The following is a 22,932-nucleotide window of genomic DNA, read 5'->3' on the forward strand; positions in this document are numbered from 1 at the left end:
AATGCAGACATTATAATCCAGTCTCACCGTTATGTATTAATTTAAATAGATGGTAAGATTTTATTTTATATGGAGGGCAGGGGGGCATGCCATAGCCTACCAGTATTTTAAAACAGTGGTTTATGATAATACAATGCAGAGTTGAAATTAATGGCCCCAAAGTCCCAGCTTATGTTATTGTTGCCAAGGTCAGAGCATCAGAATTATTGAGACTGTATTATATATTTGCTAAAGCTGGATTGCTTAAAACTTAGTAAAAACAAATCTAATTAGTAAGATATCTATGGTAGCCTACTGTACAGAACATAAACCAATTGAGATTTTACAGGCAAGCATAATGCTTGGAAGGTTGGAATACAGTTTTTGAGTAGTACATTCTGTCCAGTAAAATTTGGAGGGATGTGGACATAATTCACATACAAAACAACCAGTCAGCCAGGCTTTATTCTTTTTCCATCCGATTAGTTTCGTCAGAAAATCGACCATGTTCGGCCATTTCCGTCCACATTTCCGCCACCATTTTGTCGTCTGGTGTGTTGTTGGCAGAGCTGCTATAGTGTAGATTGTAGCTGTGCGCTTGTTAATCCGGCAATGGACGGGTAGGTGTCTCTTTCTTTATGAATATTAGTTCATTTGTCGTTTTATACAAGACTTTTAGTTGGTTGATGAAATAAAGATTATCGTCAAGATTGTCAGTTTAAACAGTAAATATCTGTAGATAAGATGACCCAGCTATTTTTTTCTAGCGTAGTTCGACTCGGAGGAAGTGCAGAGGGTCTGGATAGCAACTAGATTTAACATAGAAATTCATTATTGTGTTTCCCTGTATTTAGTATGTGTTAATATGCGGTATGAAAATGCGATACATTATTCATGATTGTTTAGTATGTTAATCTGCAACATTATTTGAATTGTTTTAATTTTTTTTTTTTAAGTTATTCATACACTAAAACATTTCGGAAACAACACAGAAGCGGGATTGGTGAATTCAGCAAAATCATATTTTGTTATGGTTACAGAAAGCATTTGCATATATCAGAGTATTTAGCCTTGGTTCAATTTTTTTTTTGTTTTGTTTCGTTTTTTTGTTTTTATTCAACGAAGGATATGTGTAACATAACCAAAATTGTTGTGCTAATGCAAGCCATTGGTTTACATTTTCAGATTTAAAACAAATGACTTATTTAGTCCTGTTTCAAAATATCTGAACAAATGTAATATAAAATGAAAACCTCAGGTCTGAACTGATCTGAGCTCATTGTTTCTTTTAGTTATATTCCAGCATCATACTTTTTTGCAAAGTTGATCATAGTCTGTAATATAGCTACTTAAGGTATGGCTAAATTATTTGTAAAATAACTCGTAACCATAGTGATTTAGAAATTCAAGTTTATGAGGTTGAAGACAAGCTGCAGGCTAAGGACATATGGAGATATTTAGGCCTGCTTTTTTGGTGGGTGAAAAGCCAGGCTTGTGTGCAGTCACCAAACGTGGCCCCATTGAAACGCGGTGGAACTGTGTTGCATGTCAAGGTCTGCTCCCCAAAAAAAGACAACAAAGGCCTTATGTCAGCAAAAGAAACATTTCCTCAGATGTTGAAAATTAATGCATTGTTGGAATAAGAATCTTCTTACTGATCATCTCTGCTTCAGCCTGTATGTATGAATTTGTCTCTGAAAAAACAACAAAGGGCAGCTGGCAGTGCAGTTCATTATAGTAGGATACCCTAAACTTTGAGAATCCAGTGTTATATCGACAGAGGTCATATGTTTTGCTAAATTGGGTTATTTGATGGCTGGAACATGGCAAAATCCCTCTGGTTCCAGGATTGTGGTGGGTGTTTATACAGCGTGTTGATGTTGTGTTTTTTTTTTTTTAAACCCTACAGCATTGTCACTGATGTTGCAGTTGGTGTAAAGGTAAGCTTCTTAAAATACTAAATGGTATGAGAGCAAGGCTGCAATAAAATATACAGATATACATTATTAAGGTCTATAGTTTTGACATTTAGTTTTACAGATATGTACTAGAGAATTGCTTGTCCAATTGTGATGAAATTTGAAAAGGACATCAGTTAAGAGTATTGGAATCTGCTGACACTGTCTGGTACCAGTACATTTGCCAGTGAGTCAAACTGGTAAACACACATCCAAACCATAAGTTAACTTATGCTGACTTGTTGAGCGATGAGTATGATTTAGGAAAAGTTGGGAGGGAAGCAGAAACCTACAGTATCAATTACATTATCTTGGAAAGCAAAAATGCATTGCACACCTAAGTGCAGAGGAACCTGCTTTATATACTGATTGCCGCCAGGCATAATTCCTGATATAAAGCGGGTCATGAGAGGTATATACTTAGTGCTTTTTTGTGTGCATTTGTATAAGACTGAAGACTTAAAGTTTGGTGACGTTGGTGTTTTGTAACTGATCTGTATCCCGTTAAGACCGCCCACGCAGCATTTGACAGCCTGCACAAAATGTCAGCTTATCAACCAAGATGATTATTGGTTGTTAGTTGCGTTGGAAATTAATTATATCCTGTGTTTACTTAGTAAAGCCTGGCCACGCATTATTTGACAGGCTGCACAAAACATGACAAGTTAGTTTGTGAAGTGATATTAAGAGAGGTAATTTCTCAAAGAACTGTGGTGAAAAAATCATGATAGTAAACGGGGTATGACATTAAGCAAGGCGATATAAAACATGTTTGGCACTGTATCCATATAATTCAGTCAGTTGTGTTTGAAAGCCACTGCATTTCCTAAAAGAGGAATATTTACCAGCACTGATTGGGTTATGTAATGGCCTGGACCAGGCTTTTAGGCTACAAGGGTTCTGCTTCATTCACCTTCATATATACTGCAATGGAAAGATTCCCTGCATTCTGATTGGCTGAACTAGAGGGCTATAATTAGGGCTTCTGTTTTTCATTTTTTTTTATTAATTTCATTTTCTGTGCTTACTGTAGCAATTTTCAAGATTAATGTAAAATAAATAAATAAATAAATAAAAAAAAAAAATAAAGGCTTTCGCTTGTTATCTACTGTATGAAATAATTGTTTTTGGTTAGGCCTACTTAACAATTTTTTATTTATTTTTTTCTGTCACAATATGTATGAGCTCATTGATACACTTATTGTATATTCTTTCCTTTGCTGTCTTCCACAATGAAATCATTATGGTCATTGCCATATTCTTCTGTTGTTTCTGTGTGTTTAGGTTTTTTTTTTTTTTTTTCTTAACATTTCAACACAGTTTTTAATTCAGCTTTAAATTCCATGAGCGTGTAAACACTCCCTACAATGGAACAGTGGTATAGCTTTAAGTCGCGCGAACAAGTTTCTAGTAATTGTAATCTAGTTTTAAATCTTGCACACGTTATAATCCTCCAATTGAAATGTATGAATGTGGTGCCATTGAGTAGTTGGGGTGGGTTTAAAGTATTCAGAACAAATCAATGCGAGATACAAGTCAGTCAGGAAGGAGGGACAGTGATAGTTTTATTTTTTTGTCAGTTACTGTATTTTATTAATTTTTTGCAGGTAAAGGGGTAAAGTCAGTTAATTGAGTAACCATTTACAGTGTTTTTCCTGTGTTTATTGGATATGCACTGATTGATCACAACTGAGTTGTGCATGCTGAACCGAAGGTGGGGGCACAAGCGGAAGTCAGGGTGAACTATCGCTTAACTATATCCCTCTTGCTCAGCCAATCAGTATACAAGGAATCTTTCTATTGATGTATGCATATGTGCACACATAACCTGGTTTATTAACTTTTAGCAGTCTAAAACTTTGAAATAGAGGCTCAAGAGCTGCTGTGTTGATTCTGTGTTTTTTTTTTTTTTTAAATATATATTAATCTCACGTTACGTGGAGCGCTTTTTCATTTGCCATTTTTTGTCGCACAAATTCTGGTGAGACGGTAAATAAATGCAAGGTATTTTTGTCATTTGTAACGAATACGAACATCTGATTTATGTATCCGAATGCAAGTTAAATATTTGTTAACAAATCTAATGTAAAATGAAAGCCTCAGGTATGTACTGATCTGTGTACTTTGTTGCTTTTAGTTGTAATCCAGCAGCTTGCCTTTTTTCAATGTTGATCATAGTCTAGATGCATAACCTGTATTGTCTAGTCACCTTCCCAGTTCAAGTTAAACTAGGGGTTTAACAATGTGAAATACACAAATATGATTTAGAATATAGCCACTTAAGGTATGGCTAAGTTATTGGTAAAATAAAACGTAGTCATAGTGATTGAGAAATTCGAGTTTGAGGGTGAAAACAAGCTGCAGGCAAAGGCCATATGGAGATACTTAGGCCTGCTTTTTTGGTGGGTGAAAAGCCAGGCTTGTGTACAGTCAGCAAACATGACCCCATTGAAACACAGTAGAACTGTTGCTTGTCAAGGTCTGGTGTTCAAAAAAAGAAAAGACAAAAAAGGCTTTATGTCAGCAAAAGAAACATGTCCTCAGATGTTGAAAATTAATGCATTGTTGGAATAAGAATCTTCTTGCTGAGCATCTCTGCTTCAGCCTGTATATATATACAGTCAAACCCATTTACAGCGTACCTGGAATATAATGTACACACTGATATAAAGAACCAGTATCATGGAACTGAATAAAATTGTATTAAATCCTGTTTAAATTCTCCTTTTAGCATGTACTCTTATAGTGCATGCTTCCTGTTATTATGCACACACCGCGATGGCACGCAGTGGTCTGTGCTGCGCATATTGCGTACTCGTAGGCTTACTTCTTGCTGTTTGAACTTGACCATGCTTTCTATTACTGTAATTTATGCAGTATTATCATGGCCATCTCTAAAAGCTCATCAATTTCACTTTAGGACAAACTGTACTTTATTGGAAAAATCTTAAAGGGAGGAAAGCAGTCAGAATTATGTTGTCAAACAGCTCAGGTTTAAAAAGCAGCAGTCACTGAGGCAGTCGTCTAAGGCCCAGCCTACATTGGAGCAAACAAATCGACAACCAAGTTCAAAACCGATTTGCCTGAACCCTAGCCCAACAGTGATAGTGTGCAGATTGCTGTAATGAAACCGGGTTAGTTTAACCCAGCTGTTGCTGAAAAAAACACTTTGCTGGATGACTGCATCCCAGAAACCACTGTAATGTATATGTATTGTAATTAATTTTTTTTCCCCTTGTAAATGTTGTTTAATTTTATTGAACATGGGAGCAGAACGGAGGAGCTACTAGAAAGTGCCAAAGTAATCAAAAGGGGAATACATTTTGGGGGTGGGGGGGTGGAAAAATGCCCATGCCATAGTAAATAAATTAGATGGGTATTTGCACAAAGGGAAAATCTGGGGCAGATAAGACGTTCTTTAATTTAATTAAAAGTCAAAATAAAGACCTTTAACTTGTTAATAACACGGTTCTAAAGCGCTAATGTGACCAGGGCCTAAAACACTTCTTAAAATTGTGTACAGGCAGGGATTAATGTACTGTACCTGAACTGACAGTTTGTATGGTAATGTTTATTGACTTGTATATATTTATCAGTTTTCTTATTTCTATAATATATTATTACTATACTGTATTTTTTATTAGTTTATTTTAATGATTACAGTATGGTATTATTCAGTACATTAGTCTCATGTGTTTTGTTTTTTGTAATTCATTTAACTGGCCAACTTTATCCAAGTCAACATAGAATTACAGAATGTTACATACTGTATAGTAATGTACAGTAATATTTACATGTTTCATTGTTTTATATTGTTTCTTCTGTAATAAACCTTTATACTACATACATTGTATATGTACATTCATTAATTAGTACTGAACTAGGTTTTGATTTTTGTGCTGATTTGGCAGGTGTGTGCATGTACGTTGTATCAGTTTCACTGTGTGTGTGTGTGTGTGTGTGTGTGTGTATATATATATATATATATATATATATATATATATATATATATATATATATATATATATATATATATATATATATATATATATATCTATAGTCTCTCTCTCTCTCTCTCTCTCTATATATATATATATATATATATATATATATATATATATATATATATATATATATATATATATATATATATATATATAATAAATATATGTGTTGTGTGTGTTTTTTTTAATTAGCACATTGACAGTTAAAGCTGTGTGCTTGTATTGATCATTTTTGGGATGGAATTCTTATGCCTCTTCATACAACTGTGCATGCGATATGGACAATTATTAAAAAGGAAAGGAAGCTAATTCAGTTATGTCTAATGCTCATATAAGACTCTCAGGGTTTCTGTTTGTAATCTCTTGTCATGTTCCAAAATAAATGGCTGCATTACTTGCTATTCATCATACAAGGTCTGCATTTTATCTATTGTTTGATTAGCTGACTAAAGAACCAAGAAAAAGTCTCTTTTGTGACTTGCCATACCCTTGATTGTCTTGTAGCCTTTTTGGGCATTGTGTTGATGAACATTTATTTACAGGATGTTTAAAATAAGTAAATAAATAAAAATATATGATAATATCCCTAAACCATTTGTGTAAAGCCAGCGTTATTGTGTGGTTTGTAGGCTTTTATTGTTAAGTAGACTATAAATGACCAAAAGACAGCTGTTGCCGTCCAACTATGAATGTATAAAGAGTAGGTTACATGGAATGTAGAGAAGAGATTTGTTTTCAATGTGAAGTTGTTTGTTCCATTATTTAATGTGGTTCATTAAAATTGCATAAGTTTCCAGAGATCAATTGGGCGTACGCTGGGTTGCCGAAAAACACGTTTGGTTCATTCATTTTTAAAAGTTTATATTTCTGTGCACTCGTTCTGGCACTTAATTTATTCCTGAATGACACTGTTTTGTTTTGCTTGTTTGCACTGACTGGTCTGGCTGGCTGCTCAGAAACTGAAGTTTGCTTCTGTTGTGGAGGTTATGAAGAGACATGTCAAATATGGATAGCTATGTTTTAAATAATAAGCTCTGCACCATTATTGTGTAGTATATAAAGTTGTTGATGTCCAGATGGTTTAGAGCACTCAAAATAAATTAATTACTTAAGCACTAATTTATTACTCGAATACTCAAAATGTAAATAATATCTCTTCATGAATGTAAGTATTATATTGTAGTGACTCGGTCAGTTCAGGTTGGAAACTTTTGTTTCATCTGGGTCCTGTGCATTCACGTATCTGTGTTGTTCCGGGGTGGGTCCAACCACTAGTTTCAGTAGTGTGGGGGTGTGGGTATGGATCATGTCATTTCGATGCACTTGCTCAACCCCCTCCCTCCCCAATCGACGTTAGAATTTACACGATAATCAATGTCAAAGTCAGGGTTCAATTTACAACACTATTGAATACTCAGAAGAACACTGCAATGACTGAAAAAACAGTGTGGAATAGTTTTTTTTTTTTATCTCAGTGGACTGCAGTACAATGTAAAACCTCTAGTGTTGACTTTCTATGAATGGTTGGAGTAATGTAAGCATTTGCACTGACCATTACCCCTTAGCGGTCCATTTATTCAGCACCTCATTCAATATATTTTCACAAGCGCTGTTTATTTTACATGCACTGTTTAAAATATTTTTTTCAGAGTAAAACAGGTTTAAAAGGTGCTGAATCTCAAAATGACACTCAGTATTGTATCTCCAGCCAAGCCCCACCCCTTGTTTGCTGTATTTTTCACATACCTCTTTATAGATGTGCCTACTGATAAATTCTCTACTGATCACACGTTTTATCACCAAACTCCAATAATGCGATCCAAGTCATTATTTTATTACTATAACATCTCAATCTTGGAATACATGAAAATATTAGCCCTGTGTATTTGAATAGGAAACTTTTTGAAATTCCCATCCCTACTTTCATTGCCCTGCAGTTATACCTCCTTCAAAAAAAAAAAATATATATATATATAATTATACCACCCACTCGATAGGTCATAAATCCTCTACGCAACCTGCTTTCTCATTTTTCGCATAAAAAGCAGCACACCGTTTTAATTCGTTCAGCAGAGGGTAATTGCTTCTCATCAACTTTTGTCTCCAGTTTCACAAGTTTTCCTCTCATTTCTCAAATGTACAAACCCACCATTAAAATAATCGATTCCCTACACAGGAGGCTTGCTGCTAGGGAGCTGACGTCACTGCCTTGTGGCAGCAATGCACTAGCAAAAGCTACAAGTGAACACCTCGTTGGCTAAAATAAACACGCTTCAGCAAGTGGATGTTTAATTTGCTTTGTGTTATTGTGCAATACATGTGTATATGGTAACAGTATGATAGTAATGCTTTGTTTTTAATTGTTTTGTATATTCTTGTTTGTGATGTGCAGTACGAAATAAAACGAAGAGTAATTATAAGTGCCAATGTCTAAAGCAATACATAGTTGGACAGTAGAAATTGGGAGCCAACTGCAGGACCACGATGTCCGAATCCACAGTATAGCGAGGGGCGATATAACGAGGCGTGGATGTAAATTTTTAATTGCCTCTTAACAGCTTCAGTTAACTACATTAGAACATGCTTTGAGTAAAAACCAGGACTGGAATGGATTTCGAGGGCTAGAGTTGAGTGCCACTGTGCCAAACTGTTCTTCACTATATTGTAGCTTATGTTTTGGTTTACTGATAGATATAGCACATGTTTCAAACACACATATCAATGAAAGGTAATCGCAGAACGGAAAGTAATAACTCATTTCAACCCATCATTGATCAAAATTACAATTAGCAGTGTTCTTTTAAAATGAGCTTCTTACAGTGGCAACAAATTACTTCAAGTCACTATTAGTAATTAAATTGGCTTCAAATGAAAGCAGTTGAACGATCATAGGTTATGTCTGTAAATATAAGAAGTCAAGGAAACAATTTTAAGTATTCTTATTTAACTAAACATTTTTATTACGCTGGGTATATGAGTTCTGTATGAACACTGCACAGGGTTCCTATAAGTTCAAGATTTAACTATTGTATTACTTTCTTTGTTTTGAGTTAGATTTGGCGAGACTTTCCTTGCAAACCATTAGGCTGAGAGCTGAATGTTTGAATTTTCTAGTTCTCATGGATTGCTTCGGTATTGATATTTCAGTGAATTTCCCTGTTTGTTTTTGCAGAGAGGATCGGATGAGCTATTGTCTAGCAGTCTGTACAACAGCCCTAATTCTAGTATGAGTGGTATGGTGGTTACTGGTAGGTATTTAATGTTTTGTTTGTTTGTTTTGTGATTTTAAAATAATATCTATAGCTTTTTGGTGTTTATTTCCATTAAAAATAAATCCATAAAAAATAATAAAGTTGACAGTGTTTGGACCACAGCTGGTTAGAATAGATTCCATTGTGGTTGTTGTATCTCTAGTTCCATGCAAAAAAATAGGGTTCTGTTCTGTTTAAATATGTAACATGACTGGAGCTTTATTTATTTATTTTCCAAAAATGGTATATTTACAGCTAATGGCAATGATAACAAGAAATTAAGAGTAGAAGACAGGATGGATTGTGCACCCTCTCGTGTCCTTCACATCAGGAAGCTGCCAAATGAAGTTTCAGAGACGGAAGTTATTGCCCTAGGCTTACCTTTTGGGAAGGTCACCAATATTCTAATGCTAAAAGGAAAGAATCAGGTATGTAATTAGTGTCTTGTTTCTCAGTGACACCTCACACTAAGTGCCCCTATGAGAGAATTACTGCTATATTCTTTTGTACCTGCGGAAAAACCTGCCACCTGAAACTTAAATATCTTTGTACTTTTCGGAAGAAATGCTTCCCACTACATGAAGCTTAACAATAAATTGCTGCAAATCTGCAATATGTAGTCATTAACATATAAAAGCAAAAATGAATTCCAGTAGATTTTTTTTTTTTTTTTGCTGTTGTCAAATTTAGTGTTGCTGATTAATTATATAGAGTAATTATGTAAAAAAAAAAAAAAAAAAAAAAAAAAAAAAGTGCTTATTTATGGGTATTCATTTTTACCAACAGGCATTCTTAGAGCTTGGAAGTGAAGAAGCAGCTATTACCATGGTTAATTATTACACTGCTGTGACGCCTCATGTTCGTAATGTGCCTGTGTTCATCCAGTATTCGAATCACAAAGAACTAAAGACTGACAGTGCCCTCAATCAGGTAAAATGTTATAGTAATCATGTTAAAGTAAGAGATCTCTACAGTTGTATTTTAATGTCCATGCTAGTAAAGCTTTTGTAGTTTGTTCTATTTGTGTCATTGGTCTTAATTTAGGGTTGCCATAGTTTCTCTGTTGCTATGACTACATCTCCCCTCCAGTCTCCTGACAAGTCCTTTTAAAGTTGCTTTTCAACAACCTAAGTAAATCTGAAAGCAGCTTTATATACTGTTATCTACAAAATGTAAAATATTTATCACAGTGTGTTCAGGTTATATAGTAGGGATGCACACAAGATAAGACATTGACATGAATTGTTCAGTAACACTTTAACATTAACTTTTTCATTGTAGCGTGCACAGGCTGTCCTTCAAGCTGTGACTGCTGTTCAGTCAGCAAGTACACCCATATCCGGGACAGCAGTTAGTGAGTGTGCATTGACACCAGCACAGAGCCCAGTGTTGAGAATCATTATTGACAACATGTTCTACCCTGTTACACTAGATGTCCTTCAGCAGGTAAGTTAATTGCATGCTCTGTTTGACTGTCCAGTATATCAATGCCAGTGACACAAAGAAAGACATTTAACCCTTTGCGGTCCATTTATTGAGCGCCTATCAGGTCTAGTTTATTTTCACACATGCAGTTTAAAAGCAATTTTTTTCACAGTAAAACAGGTTTATAAGGCACAGTATATGAACACGTCACTCTGTACTGCATCTTCAGCCCTGCCCAACCCCTTGTTCACTGTATTTATCACATTTCTTCATAGTCATGCATACAGGTAAATCATCTCCTGATCACTTGATTTATCAACTGATCAATGACAATTAATATTGCGATCCAAGTCATTATTTTATTACTATAACATCTCAAAAAGCTTGGCAAATGGCAGCGATTTTCTTTGAGCGCTGGATGCAGAAGCAGCTGTCTTGTTTGTTTATGCCCTTGTTATGTCTGAGGTGAAGGGACTAAGCATATTGCTCAGATTCGCCTCAATTTTTTTTCCCCTGCTTTTCTTGGCCCCTCTCAGCTATTGAAAGCTTTTCTCTGCTTTTTCCAGAAAAAAAAAAACGACTAGGGACCCATGATTGATGCGTTTTTTATGATATCGGACCGGAAAGGAAAGGTTGTTAGGTCAGACCTGGTCCGACATAGGACCGCATAGGGTTAAAGGTCAATGTAGTATTTTTTTTTTTTTTTTTTCTGTTGCTGACTACGTTTTGTTTTAGTATGGATACAGTAACTAACAGTCCACCTTGTTATAGGTATAGAAATGCTGGAGACATGTACAGTAAGCTGTTGAGTAATAACAAAACTTTGACTTGCCAGATCTTTTCCAAGTTTGGAACTGTCATGAAGATCATAACATTCACAAAGAACAACCAGTTTCAAGCTTTGCTGCAGTTCAGTGACCCAATGAATGCCCAGCAAGCCAAACTGGTGAGTAACAAAACATAATGTAAACAATAGCATACCAATTAGAACTCAAATGTAAGGTTTTGTGATTTTGTAGATTTTATTTTTTTTAAATGCTTTTTTCAATATTATGCTGATTTAATATTTGGTGTTTCTTTTTGTTAAAGGCTCTGGACGGTCAGAACATTTACAATGCTTGCTGCACGCTGCGTATTGACTTTTCTAAACTGGTAAATTTGAACGTGAAGTACAACAACGACAAGAGTCGTGACTACACTCGCCCTGAGCTGCCTGCTGGGGATGGGCAGCCAGCCATGGACCCCTCTGTGACTGCAGCATTTAATAAGGATTCGTCTCTGCTTGGTAAGAATCAAGGTATAATAACCTTTTGTTCCAAATTTTATTCATCGTAAGAATCTTCTGTCTTGAAGTCCTTAAAATCCTTTAATATCATGATCGACGATTTCACTGGTTTCACTTTTATTGTGATGAAACAGATTTTTACATTGCTATAGAAAATTAAAAAAAAAAAAAAAAATCAGACTGATTGAAAAGCTCTTTCTAAAACTAGTAAAAGCGGCACTAAGAGGCAAGTGAAATAGAGATGTATAAGACAAGCCTTACTGTTTAGGTTTAAGATGGAACTTTTCACTTGTTTACTGGGGTTGTGGGGTATAATTAAGTTATCAGTAGCTGATTGGCCTCTTGTCAAAAGTTTAAGATACACCTCTTTTTCAGGTACTCCTTCTGGAATGGTGTCGCCATATTCTAGTGGGGGAGCATTTTCTTCTTCACTCAGTTTCGGACAGACTGGAGGTATGTTCTTTTATAATTTTGATTAGAATTATTTTTATACCATAAACTTGTTCAGTTTTACGGCTAACCAAAATAATATTTACATACACACACACACACACACACAGTCGACTCTCATTTAGTAGGAATTAAAGGACCAGCAAAAAAATTCAGTAATTATCAGAAGTCTAAACCAGATACATACTGTCAGTTTTTATTGAAGTTACAGTGACACTGAAATCAATTTTCAATTACAGTACAATGAAAAGTATTATAAATTATAAAAAGTCAATAAAATGCACAGTACAATACAGCTGTAAGTGAGCTTTTAAAATGTATACCTTGAAAAGGAACTGCACTTGAAATCTTCATGTCCCATTCTGGTCACGGGCATTTTTAAACCACAAAAGCAAGGCTTCCTCACATCAGGTATTGAGCAAATTGGAAATGTTGACGACTTGCATCCAGTTTGCTGTTCATAGGCCTTCATTATTATACCCTGGTTTTTCAGAATAGTTGACAGTGTTCCTGGGAATGTTGAAATCCCCAACATTATATCTTTTACTTGCACATGGTGTATTATCCTCCAATTTCAAAAACTCTGCTTTTGTCTGCAAGGATGTTGCATATTTTTTGCGCTGCTTCTTGGAAATGGCATTGACGCCTGAGCACAGTGGCAACTCAATACTTCATAGGACCAGTCCCAAAACAGCACTAAAATACTGTACCGAGGCGCTAGTCTAGATGCAAGTGTGTACGTTTCCCAATATCCTTTGCACTCAACATTTTGAACTAAGCAGATTTGTTTTATTTATTTTTTTATTCTCGGTGGGGGGGGCTCCAAAATAATTGTCATAAACAGGAAGTTTGTGTTAACTGAAATAGTATTATTAGAAGCATTTTACCATAAGCCACTGTTAAATTTGGCAGGGAAAATTCTTAATATCACTAAATTATTGTAATCCGAGTTCGTTTTAAGGAGAATTGGGTATATATTTTTAACGTTGCACTTGGTCACATTGTTTGAGTATACACACATTTATGGTTATATACACACAAACTTGCAGCATTGAGTTTAGAATGCTTGTGCTTAGGTTGCCAGGAACTGCTTATGTGCATTTTTCTAACCAGAGATTCCTGTTGTAACTGTTCCAGGAGCTCTCAGTCCTTTGAGTGCTGCAGCAGCAGCAGCGGCGGCTGCAGGTCGAGTGGCGCTGTCTGGAGTCTCTCATTCCAACAGTGGTGTTCTCCTGGTCAGCAACCTTAACGAGGAGGTCAGTGAACAACACTCAATCAGATCAGCCTGCATTCTCATTCTGTTAACTGAGCTGACCATTGTGTGCTTTATTAAGTTGCATTTTTTACCATTGTCTTTGTTTTTCATATACAGTGTTTGTGGTTTATATAGTAGAAGATTTAAAAAAACTTCCCCAAAGATAAAACACCACAGTTAAGTATTCCACTTCCAATACATTTTTCAAACTAGCTGCAGATTTTATAGCTGTAACTTATTTTAGTTTTAAGAGATGCACTTGCAGTACTTGATGATTAATTCCTTAATGTTAAGACGTTAAACTTTCTTTTGCTGTTTTTAAAATTGTTGGTTAGGAATTAGTAAATACATTAACATTACGTTGATGTCAGAAACTGAATGGTGAAAAAGTAAATGACCTAAGTGTTCATTGTTTGCTAAATATAATTTTAATTATTTTAAATATTATTTTAAGTTTGATTCTTGTGCTTGCAATGTCACATTTGTTAATTCTCTCTCTTGCTTTACGAAAATACCTTTTTCTTTTAAGGTTCTCACAAAAGAACTTGAGGGACTCTTCTCTGTTTCTTAGCAGTATTTTCTTTGCAGATTTAGGTCACTGTCTTCTAAACTCCTTTTTTACTCCCTTGTTGTAAATTGAAACTCTTTAATTCTTGGTCTTTTCTCTCTAAGCTCTAGTTGTTTGCGTTTACTGTCCTGACTCTTTCTCACTCTCTCTCTACTATTTTCTCTTGCTATGAAAGTGGTATGAAATGTAGGGATTTTTCTATAACTCGTTTGGGAATTTATTGATTTGTCCCCCCAAAAAATGGCGTTGTGGTTTTAAACGTTTTCCTCTTTTTGTTACCTTAACTTTGCAAGGTGGTTTCAGCTGCACACCTGCATGCTAGCAAGGTTTGAACCAGATCACCTCCTAAAATGGTTAATTTTGCCTGCATTTCATACACTGCAGCAGTCAAGCAAATAAAACATAGTCTTTAAATTCTATTGCATGCCCTTTTTTCTCATTAAGGCTATGCGCTATAATTCTTTGATTTAAATGTACTTTACCCATGTTTGTGTTGGGTGGCTACATTTGACACTTTTTTTTCTTGTAAAATACATTAAACCAGCCATTCTCTGACCAAACTCCTGCATTTCCTATGTACTGACCTATATTTTATTTTTGTTCCCCTACTCCTTTTATTCTGCATTGTCACCTTCCCTTCCCTATTCCAATCCTTTACATTCCTTTTATTTTCTCACCCCTTACCTTTCCCTACTTTGTTCTTTTTTGTTTTCCCCATTCCTTCTTCATTACCTACCCCCCACCCTCTGTTCATGCTTTATGCTTGAACAAAATGTTCCTCGGACCAACTTGCCCCAATTAACTGCCTTGAACCATGATCCATGACCACCTCACCATTCTACGGGAAACCACCCTTCGTTATGGATGATCTGTTCATCTCCGCTCTTCCTCGACTCTTCTCTCTTCCTGTCTTACGCTGCTTGCTCTTCTCTCCTTCTAAAGATGGTTACGCCCCAAAGTCTGTTTACCCTCTTCGGTATGTTATTGTTAGCACTCTACTTTTTTATTTTTTAGTATTGATTTTAAATATTTGTTCACCTTCTTCATAGCTAGCTTTTTTGGCTTTTATAGTTTGGTAGTAATTATCTTGCTACTTCTCTCTGTATGTGTGTGTCTCTCTCTCTCTCTCTCTCTCTCTCTCTCTCTCTCTTCCCCCTCCTTATTTTTTTTTCCTTTTGCTGTTAAACTTCTCTCCATAGCCACAGTTTTTAGTTAATGCAATGCGAAATTTGTTTTGCATGTACTTTCATTTGACCATTCCACATAGCTTTTTTGGAGGGTGTAACAAAATGTTCTCTTCAAATCTCTATTCAAATCTTTTTTTTTTTTTAATTTGGATGAATGTTCTATTTTTTTCTCATTGATGTCTGTTGGTCTGTAGTGAAAATTGATTATTATTATTTCCTACCTGCTTCTCACTCTAAAAAGGTGTTTATGGGGATGCTCAGCGCGTGAAGATACTGTACAATAAGAAAGACAGTGCACTCATTCAAATGGCAGATGGGAATCAAGCTCAGCTTGGTAAGACTTTGTCCTTGTTGCAGGTGCTTTTATGTATATAACTTTTTATAACAGTGCAGATGTTGTGGAAACAAGATGAAAGATACTTTAGTGGTATCATTTGCAATTATTTATTTATTTATTTGTTTGTTTCTCTGGCCTTTTTAACAAAGACTCACTCACTGAATGTAATCCATGTGCTAAGTAAAGAGCTTTAGCAATCCTACTTCTGTAGCAGTGGTGTCTCATAAAGCATATCATCAGTTAGTCTCAGTTGATCAGAGATGTTTAAATATATATTTGCACGACTCAGTAATAGCTTTAAATTGGGGGGGGGGGGATCCAAATCCAAAATCAGAAATACATTTTAATTTTTGGTGCTATTTGAAAATAATTTGATTGCTTTTTTCATTCTCTCAGCAATGAGTCATCTGAATGGTCAAAAGATGTACGGAAAGATAATACGAGTGACTTTGTCGAAACATCAAACCGTACAGCTACCAAGAGAGGGACTTGATGACCAAGGGTTGACAAAGGATTTCACTAACTCGCCATTACATCGATTCAAAAAGCCTGGATCAAAGAACTTTCAGAATATATTTCCACCTTCTGCAACTCTTCATCTCTCAAATATCCCGTAAGCACACCAAAAATGTGATTTGGAATTGGAATTGCTTAAAAAGTTGATGTACCTCAAGTTTTACTTTTCTCCTCTTACAGACAAACCATAACAGAGGAAGATCTTAGAACACTGTTTGAAAACTCTGGTGGCACTGTGAAAGCTTTCAAGTTTTTTCAGTAAGCTTTTTTCTTCTTTTTCTTATTTATTTTTTACATAATTACATCTGGAATCACTTATTTTTTTATTAATATAGTCCAGCACTATACTTTTGCAAAGCACTTAAGTAAAACATATTAATTACTGTATTTTTCAAATTATTTTAATTGTAAACAGTAAGTCAAATTAATGTTTTTACATACGTCAAATATGTTGCGAAGTTTTGATGCTCGATCGCTGCACTTGTTAAAGCAACATGTTTTGGGTAAAGTAACCACAGTTTCTAAACTATAGTCCTTATTTCTGCAGAGATCACAAAATGGCACTTCTTCAGATGTCTACTGTTGAGGAAGCAATTCAAGCTTTGATTGACCTTCACAATTACAATCTAGGAGACAATCACCACCTGAGAGTTTCCTTCTCCAAATCAACCATTTGAACATAAGAGTGCTGTAAAATCTGCTCATGCTGTTTAGTGTGGCAATACCTGTTGACTGTTTCAGGACACGAGGACCAGTTTGACGTTTTAGTTCAGTCATTCCTTTGGAGAAAAACAGAGAGATTGAGAGAAAAGGCAGCAGTATTGGACTGATCTTAAGATTCCCCCCCCCCCATTTATTATAAGTTAACTTTTTCCATTTCTTTAGAAGTAGTTCCTGAAGTTTTTTCATTTATTTATTATAATCAGATTAGTTGACAAGATACGTGCCTTACTTGATAAAATGGTATCAACATTTTATTAGTAGTACATTTACACAAACTATTATAGTTTACAATTTGGCACATTGGTTCTGATAGTGCAAGGAGTGGGTTTCTGAAAAGGTTTCGTTTTTTTTCCTGAAGTACCTGTACAGATTGTGAAGTTATGTCCCTAAAAAATGTAACCATTAACAGAACTGCTGTTTCTTTTTTTTGCCAGTCTTTCCAAGTAGTTAATGTATTATGTGTTTGGGGAGATGATGGTTTGGTTTCTGTTTCATTAAGCTACCATATTTTACATTTCTGTTGTAGATGTTAGTCTGCTTTATCAGTACAACCAAAGATAAAGCTTTACTCTAACTGAACATTGAGATACTAACCTTTTTTTATGTTTGCACTACCACTGCTGAGAACTATGGTATAAATGTTGCTTATGACTAAATATACTTTGTAGATGTACTTCAGCATTGCTTATGTGCATTTACATGTTGCCATCTTTTAGTTTGTACCTAAGGTTAAAAATGGCTGTGGACTTCTGAGTATGTACTGACTGGTATAGATAGTTCTGGAGAAACTACTATTGCATGCGTTAGAAAAAGCTAGCAGAAGTGAGCTTCACAGTCAGGCTGCAGCAAAGTAATCGTGTGACAGTTTTCTGAAGCTGACAACCTGGTGGGACCAAAGTTTATGTGCCTTTAGTCTTAATTTACATTGCATTATAATGTTCAGTTTTAATAAACCTTTTGAAATATTTTGTATTTCAAAAGTCAGACTTTATAACAAACATGGCTTGGAATATACCAGTGTTACGATGATCAGCAGTTGAAAGTGACCAATGTGTTTCTGTTCTCTCCCCCCCCCCACACCCCCCCACACAATATGTACTTGGTAAAAAAAAAAAAAAAAAAAAAAAATATATATAATATATATATATATATATATATATATATATATATATATATATATATATATATATATATATATAATGTGTATCCTGTGGTCTTTGTTGGGCGGGAAAAAAGTCATGTATATTTTCTATATTAGTTGAGTTTTTACATCTTTAGAAATGTAAAATTAAATAGTTTGGAAGTGGCACAATTAAAACAAGAATCATTTTCTAACAAGTTGGAAGGTTTGATGGTTGTGTTAATTTCGCCTTGTGTGTACTCTGCTTACCTCCTGTAGCATGCTCAATAAACACTTCTGTAGCTCTATATTCACCTTTTCTGTCTCTTTCTCTTTCTGCTGCCTTTCTCTCACTATCTCTGTTCTCTTGTACTTCACCTCACTATGCTTCTAATGCCATGTTCTTTTTCAGGGTGGGAAACAAATGTCTATTTTATTGTCACTGCAATTTTGGAACCTGATGATGTTAAAAACATAAAATTAAACAAATGCTGAAAATGTATTTCCCACCCTGTGGTATTCTGTTGCCTGGCAGACCTGACTTTCTAACTCTGTTCTTTCTTAAGTAGATGTTTCTACTGATCCTTTATTGGAGGGTTTCATGCTTCTTTGCTGCAAAACCATCCTTCATCTTCTGTCTGTTATAGAGACACTTCTACCAAAATTCTTCCATAAAATGCTCTTTATGGTGCATTGTTATGATATTCTTTAGCCACTATTGTACTGAAGTAGTTGCACAACAGTTATGATTTTCCTAAACTGAAGCAAAATCGACATTTGCATAAATTTCCAAACTGAATGATACCGACAAAAGATGAAACCGAACTGAAAAGTGCTGGTGGTCTCTGCACGAAACTGGCGGCATTTTCGTGATGTCATCGCACACTTTGCTGCATGCAGACGGTTCATGTTCACGATTTTAATTACAGAAAGAGTATTAAAGTTAATGATCCTTCAAATAAACTAATTTATTGTTTTGGGAGATCACTGTTTATGGAATAATTAAAAGGTCATTATGAAAGATAGGCCTATATAATGTTTAGTTTCTAAATATTATATATATATATATCTATATTAAGTTGTATCGCCCTATATAGATTCAAGTGTCAGTTTGCCATACAGTACATTTAAAGAAAGACCAGAAAAAGAAAACGAAGGATCTCGTGAGTAGAAAGTCATGTCTGAGGTAAAGAATGAGTACCAAACAACCCTTGCTCAAAATTATATATATATATATATAATCAAAATCAAGAAGACTGATATTTTAGTTAATTATTTAATTGCATTTTTAAAATTAATATAAGCATGAAAAAAAGCACATTTAGTTAAGCCTATTTCTATTACCTTGCTAAAGCTTTCACAATTAATGTTATTACAAGATCGACCTGATTACTTTGTGTATGACTAGAATACTCACCAGACAGAATTGCAGTGGAAATTGATTTACCTTCTATAAAAATGATCATCTACTTGCTTGATTGCAGCCACATTAGTCGGCAATCTATTACGGATGAACCAAAGGTTAGGCTTAAAGGTTATTGTAGAAATATTGTATCCAGAGAAGACAGATTGCAGTTGCCTGGAGATGATAGTGCTGCAATGAAAAACCTTTCACAATATTCAGCTGGAAAAATATTCTTATAATGGATAGAATTGAATATAGACAATAATCCACAATCCTTTGAAAGATAGGCAAAGTTGTAACAAAGGGAAAAGAACATTTCTTAATTCTGTTACTGCCCTTGCTTTATCTCAAAGGGAAGACCAAAGTACAATGTCAGTGTTGCAAACATTGTTACCTGAGAATGAATATCTTCTTCAGGAATGTCAAGATAACTTATGTTAGGTTAAGTGTTCTTAGGGAAAAGGTCAAACAATCAAGAATTTTTTTTTTTGGGGGGGGGGGGGGATCAAAAATATTTCTTCCATCCCCTTCAGGCAAGCTTTTCAGTATAGGGTTTTATGGAATCAAAATGTTGAGTAATAAAATTAATCTTGATGTGAAAGGTTCGGCCAGATCGATTGTATGTGCCTGTCCTTGTTTCCTGCATTAAAAGCAAATGTTTACTAATCTAACATAAAAGCCTTCAATGGTCCATACCACTAATCCACAAGTCAATTAAATGAAAAATGTAAATAGAACATTAACAGTAAAATACTTTAATTACGTCTATACGTCATTTATGTACTGATACAAATTAGACAGAATACATCTGTGATAATCAGTCTTCGTTATGTGGCTGCGCATTATGTAAACAAAATTAGGAGCATTTATAGAATTTTCTTCTTTTCCTTTTGCCTCTACAATTTTCTGCTTTTTTTTGGTCCTGTCTTTCTGCTATTACTACCATCTTTGTGTGCTGTCATTTCTACCATTTGTCCTGTTGTTTAAAAGCATACCAATAAACCATGGTTGACCTGTATACCAACACTAGAAGAAAATACCCTCTCTTCCTTTGAATTTAACACACACTTTTTAAACAATTTTGTCTTCAAAAAAATGGCCTGTGTCTTAAATTCAAGTATAGTGATCCGCACATTAAAATCAGAAACCAAAGCTGTGACAACCAGAGTACACAACCCGCAACATGATTGGCTGCTGAGAAAAGAACAACAAAAATGTTACTGCCTGACCTCTGATCATCCATGACATACGGGCAGCCATTTTCAAAGAGGTTTCATTAGATTCCTGAGCAATTTGAAGAGAAGCTTGTACAATTTCACCATTTCGTTATTAGGCTCCGTTCTAACAAACAATACCAGCTTGGAATTTCTGCAACTTCCACGAAGTGTTAATCAACAGCTTATTTGATTGAATTGTTGAGAAGGGTTAATCCTTAGTCTGGTCACCTAATTTAAAATAATAGCAAATCAAATAAGTACTTCTTGCATACTACGGAGTGTTTTTCTCTGTTCACATAGAAGACCTGAGGAGGAGGACGATGATCACAACAGCCCACCCCATGCCATTACTTTTGTCTCACTAAAGAAACTAGAGTGGTATTGAAAAAACAATGCCAAATTTATTTGATCTTTGTGGTAGCCCCTTGAGTGGATTACACTCACAGATGGCCCACTCACATATAAATGAGCATAATTTCAGCGCTTGTTGAACGCACCAGGACATAAATTGGGTTTTGCAAAAACTGGAACAGGCTGTGGTAAAAATTAAGATTAATAACAATGTCATAAATATGTAGGAAATGAGGTTTGATTACAATCATGGCAAGAACAGGGGCTTTTCACTGCAGTCTGAGATGGTGTCTTTTTCAAGGTCCACTCGTATTTTATAATGGAGTGTTAAAGGTAGGTATGTATGTAGTATTTGCCCGAGCACTGTATATTGTTAATCTCTTAGCAAGGTACATATTTATTTGTACAGTTATCAAAGTGCCTTGAATTTTGTGTCATTTGAATCATGTTTATTTGTGACATCTTTTGTGTATTTAGTGTCGGTACAGTATCTTTTAGGTGTTGTAGAGACATACGGATATTTGATCAATTCACTTTTTACAGTGTGGACGGTGGCTTTTTAAATTTATTATATTCTTTTCATCTTTTTTAACTACTCGATTTAAAATCAAGTCAGTTAATCATGATTTTAGATTAATAATAGTTTGCGTTAGTTCCAGGGATCATACAAGACCCATATGATTCTGGCAGGCATCAATCCAAAGCTATTGGATTGCTTTTTATTATTTCCGTGTTCTATCCTAGTCAAATAACATTTATATCAATACCAAAATAAGTAACTTGCCAGGTAAAATTTGAACACTATTTTAAATATCTAACACTATTTAAACAGCTTAATGCAGCCTCAGAGTGAGAATCAGTATTTCACGGTTCATCTTAAAATGCTACCCAAAGTGTTCACAGTCAAATGATGGCTGGATTAAAAGGTGTCCATACCAGCACTATGAAATAAGTGGAAATACTTTTGAATCATGTTTTAATAAACAAGCCAGTGAACTTTTGCTTTTTTATTTTTTTATTTTTTTTTATCTCAATTAATAGGATGGCATTACAGTCAATACCAAAGGCCTAATGGTTTAAAGTACACCATCACCAATGTCAAACTCTGTAAATTCTTTGATCTGCATTGAAGGAGACGGAGCTGTTTTTATGCAGGGAAGCAAACACAGCGAGTAATTGATGGTGGCTGTGCGCAGTAAAATGCACCTTAATGTATGATTATGGATTCTGAGATAAGAGATGCTTTTAGACTGAAGCTCATTACCTAGCAACTGCTAAAAAGATCCAATCAGGAAACTACACTTAAGTGTGTCTACTGAGGGCAAACTGCGAATTCTGTTTTAATTAAATGGACTGCATGGTTGTATGTTCAAGTAATGAAACCAGAATGCATTTGATTTTTGCAGAAGTCTATTATTCTGTGTGAGCCAGAGTTATAAAACGAACTACCTCTAGTTAATGCATAGAGGGGTATATTTTTTTTAGTGCCTACTGCCAAATAAATTACAGTGTTCCTTTAATCATCCAATTTGTTATTTTTTGTCTGCGAGGTTCAAACAGCTGTGACCTTATATTCTGATATCTTTGAAAACCTTGGAGATAGGTTAAAGCACCAAGGGTTGGGGATATAGTGCATTTGTAATGGGCTAGGTGTTTGACAGACAAACAGCTACATTTTGCTAGAACTCAGAGAAGATGTATTTGATTGTGTAGTCATTTTCAAAGCTTTGTACGAAAAAGGGTCTGAGATAATGTTAAGTATGTGTGAAAATTTCAAACAAGGAGAATATATCTGATATCCCAGGCTGCTATTGAAAAACAAAATGTAGAAAAAAGTCTTAAGAAACTGGCAACTGCAGTAATCTGCTTCCTTGGTAGTTTTTTTTTTATGTACACACTTT

The 22,932-nt window shown here is 35.0% G+C and overlaps 1 protein-coding gene across 2 annotated transcripts; it reads left to right on the plus strand.

The window, feature by feature from the left end:
- Positions 1 to 517: 517 nt before the first annotated feature.
- On the plus strand, positions 518 to 17,903 carry LOC121326856 (polypyrimidine tract-binding protein 2). Of its 2 annotated transcripts, none has more exons than XM_041270437.1 (15): positions 518 to 599; positions 1,889 to 1,919; positions 9,114 to 9,189; positions 9,448 to 9,620; positions 9,979 to 10,122; positions 10,474 to 10,638; positions 11,453 to 11,563; positions 11,707 to 11,914; positions 12,278 to 12,355; positions 13,490 to 13,608; positions 15,118 to 15,151; positions 15,604 to 15,696; positions 16,096 to 16,312; positions 16,396 to 16,473; positions 16,763 to 17,903. In XM_041270437.1, exons 1-15 carry the CDS (start codon positions 592 to 594, stop codon positions 16,890 to 16,892), a joined length of 1,665 nt encoding a protein of 554 aa, XP_041126371.1. In that variant the 5' UTR covers positions 518 to 591; the 3' UTR covers positions 16,893 to 17,903. The 2 variants fall into 2 exon arrangements, with proteins under 2 accessions (XP_041126371.1, XP_041126372.1); XM_041270438.1 differs by having other exon boundaries at positions 11,707 to 11,902.
- Positions 17,904 to 22,932: the final 5,029 nt, after the last annotated feature.

Source organism: Polyodon spathula, chromosome 14 (genome assembly GCF_017654505.1).
Source record: "Polyodon spathula isolate WHYD16114869_AA chromosome 14, ASM1765450v1, whole genome shotgun sequence".
NCBI classification, from domain to species: domain Eukaryota; kingdom Metazoa; phylum Chordata; class Actinopteri; order Acipenseriformes; family Polyodontidae; genus Polyodon; species Polyodon spathula.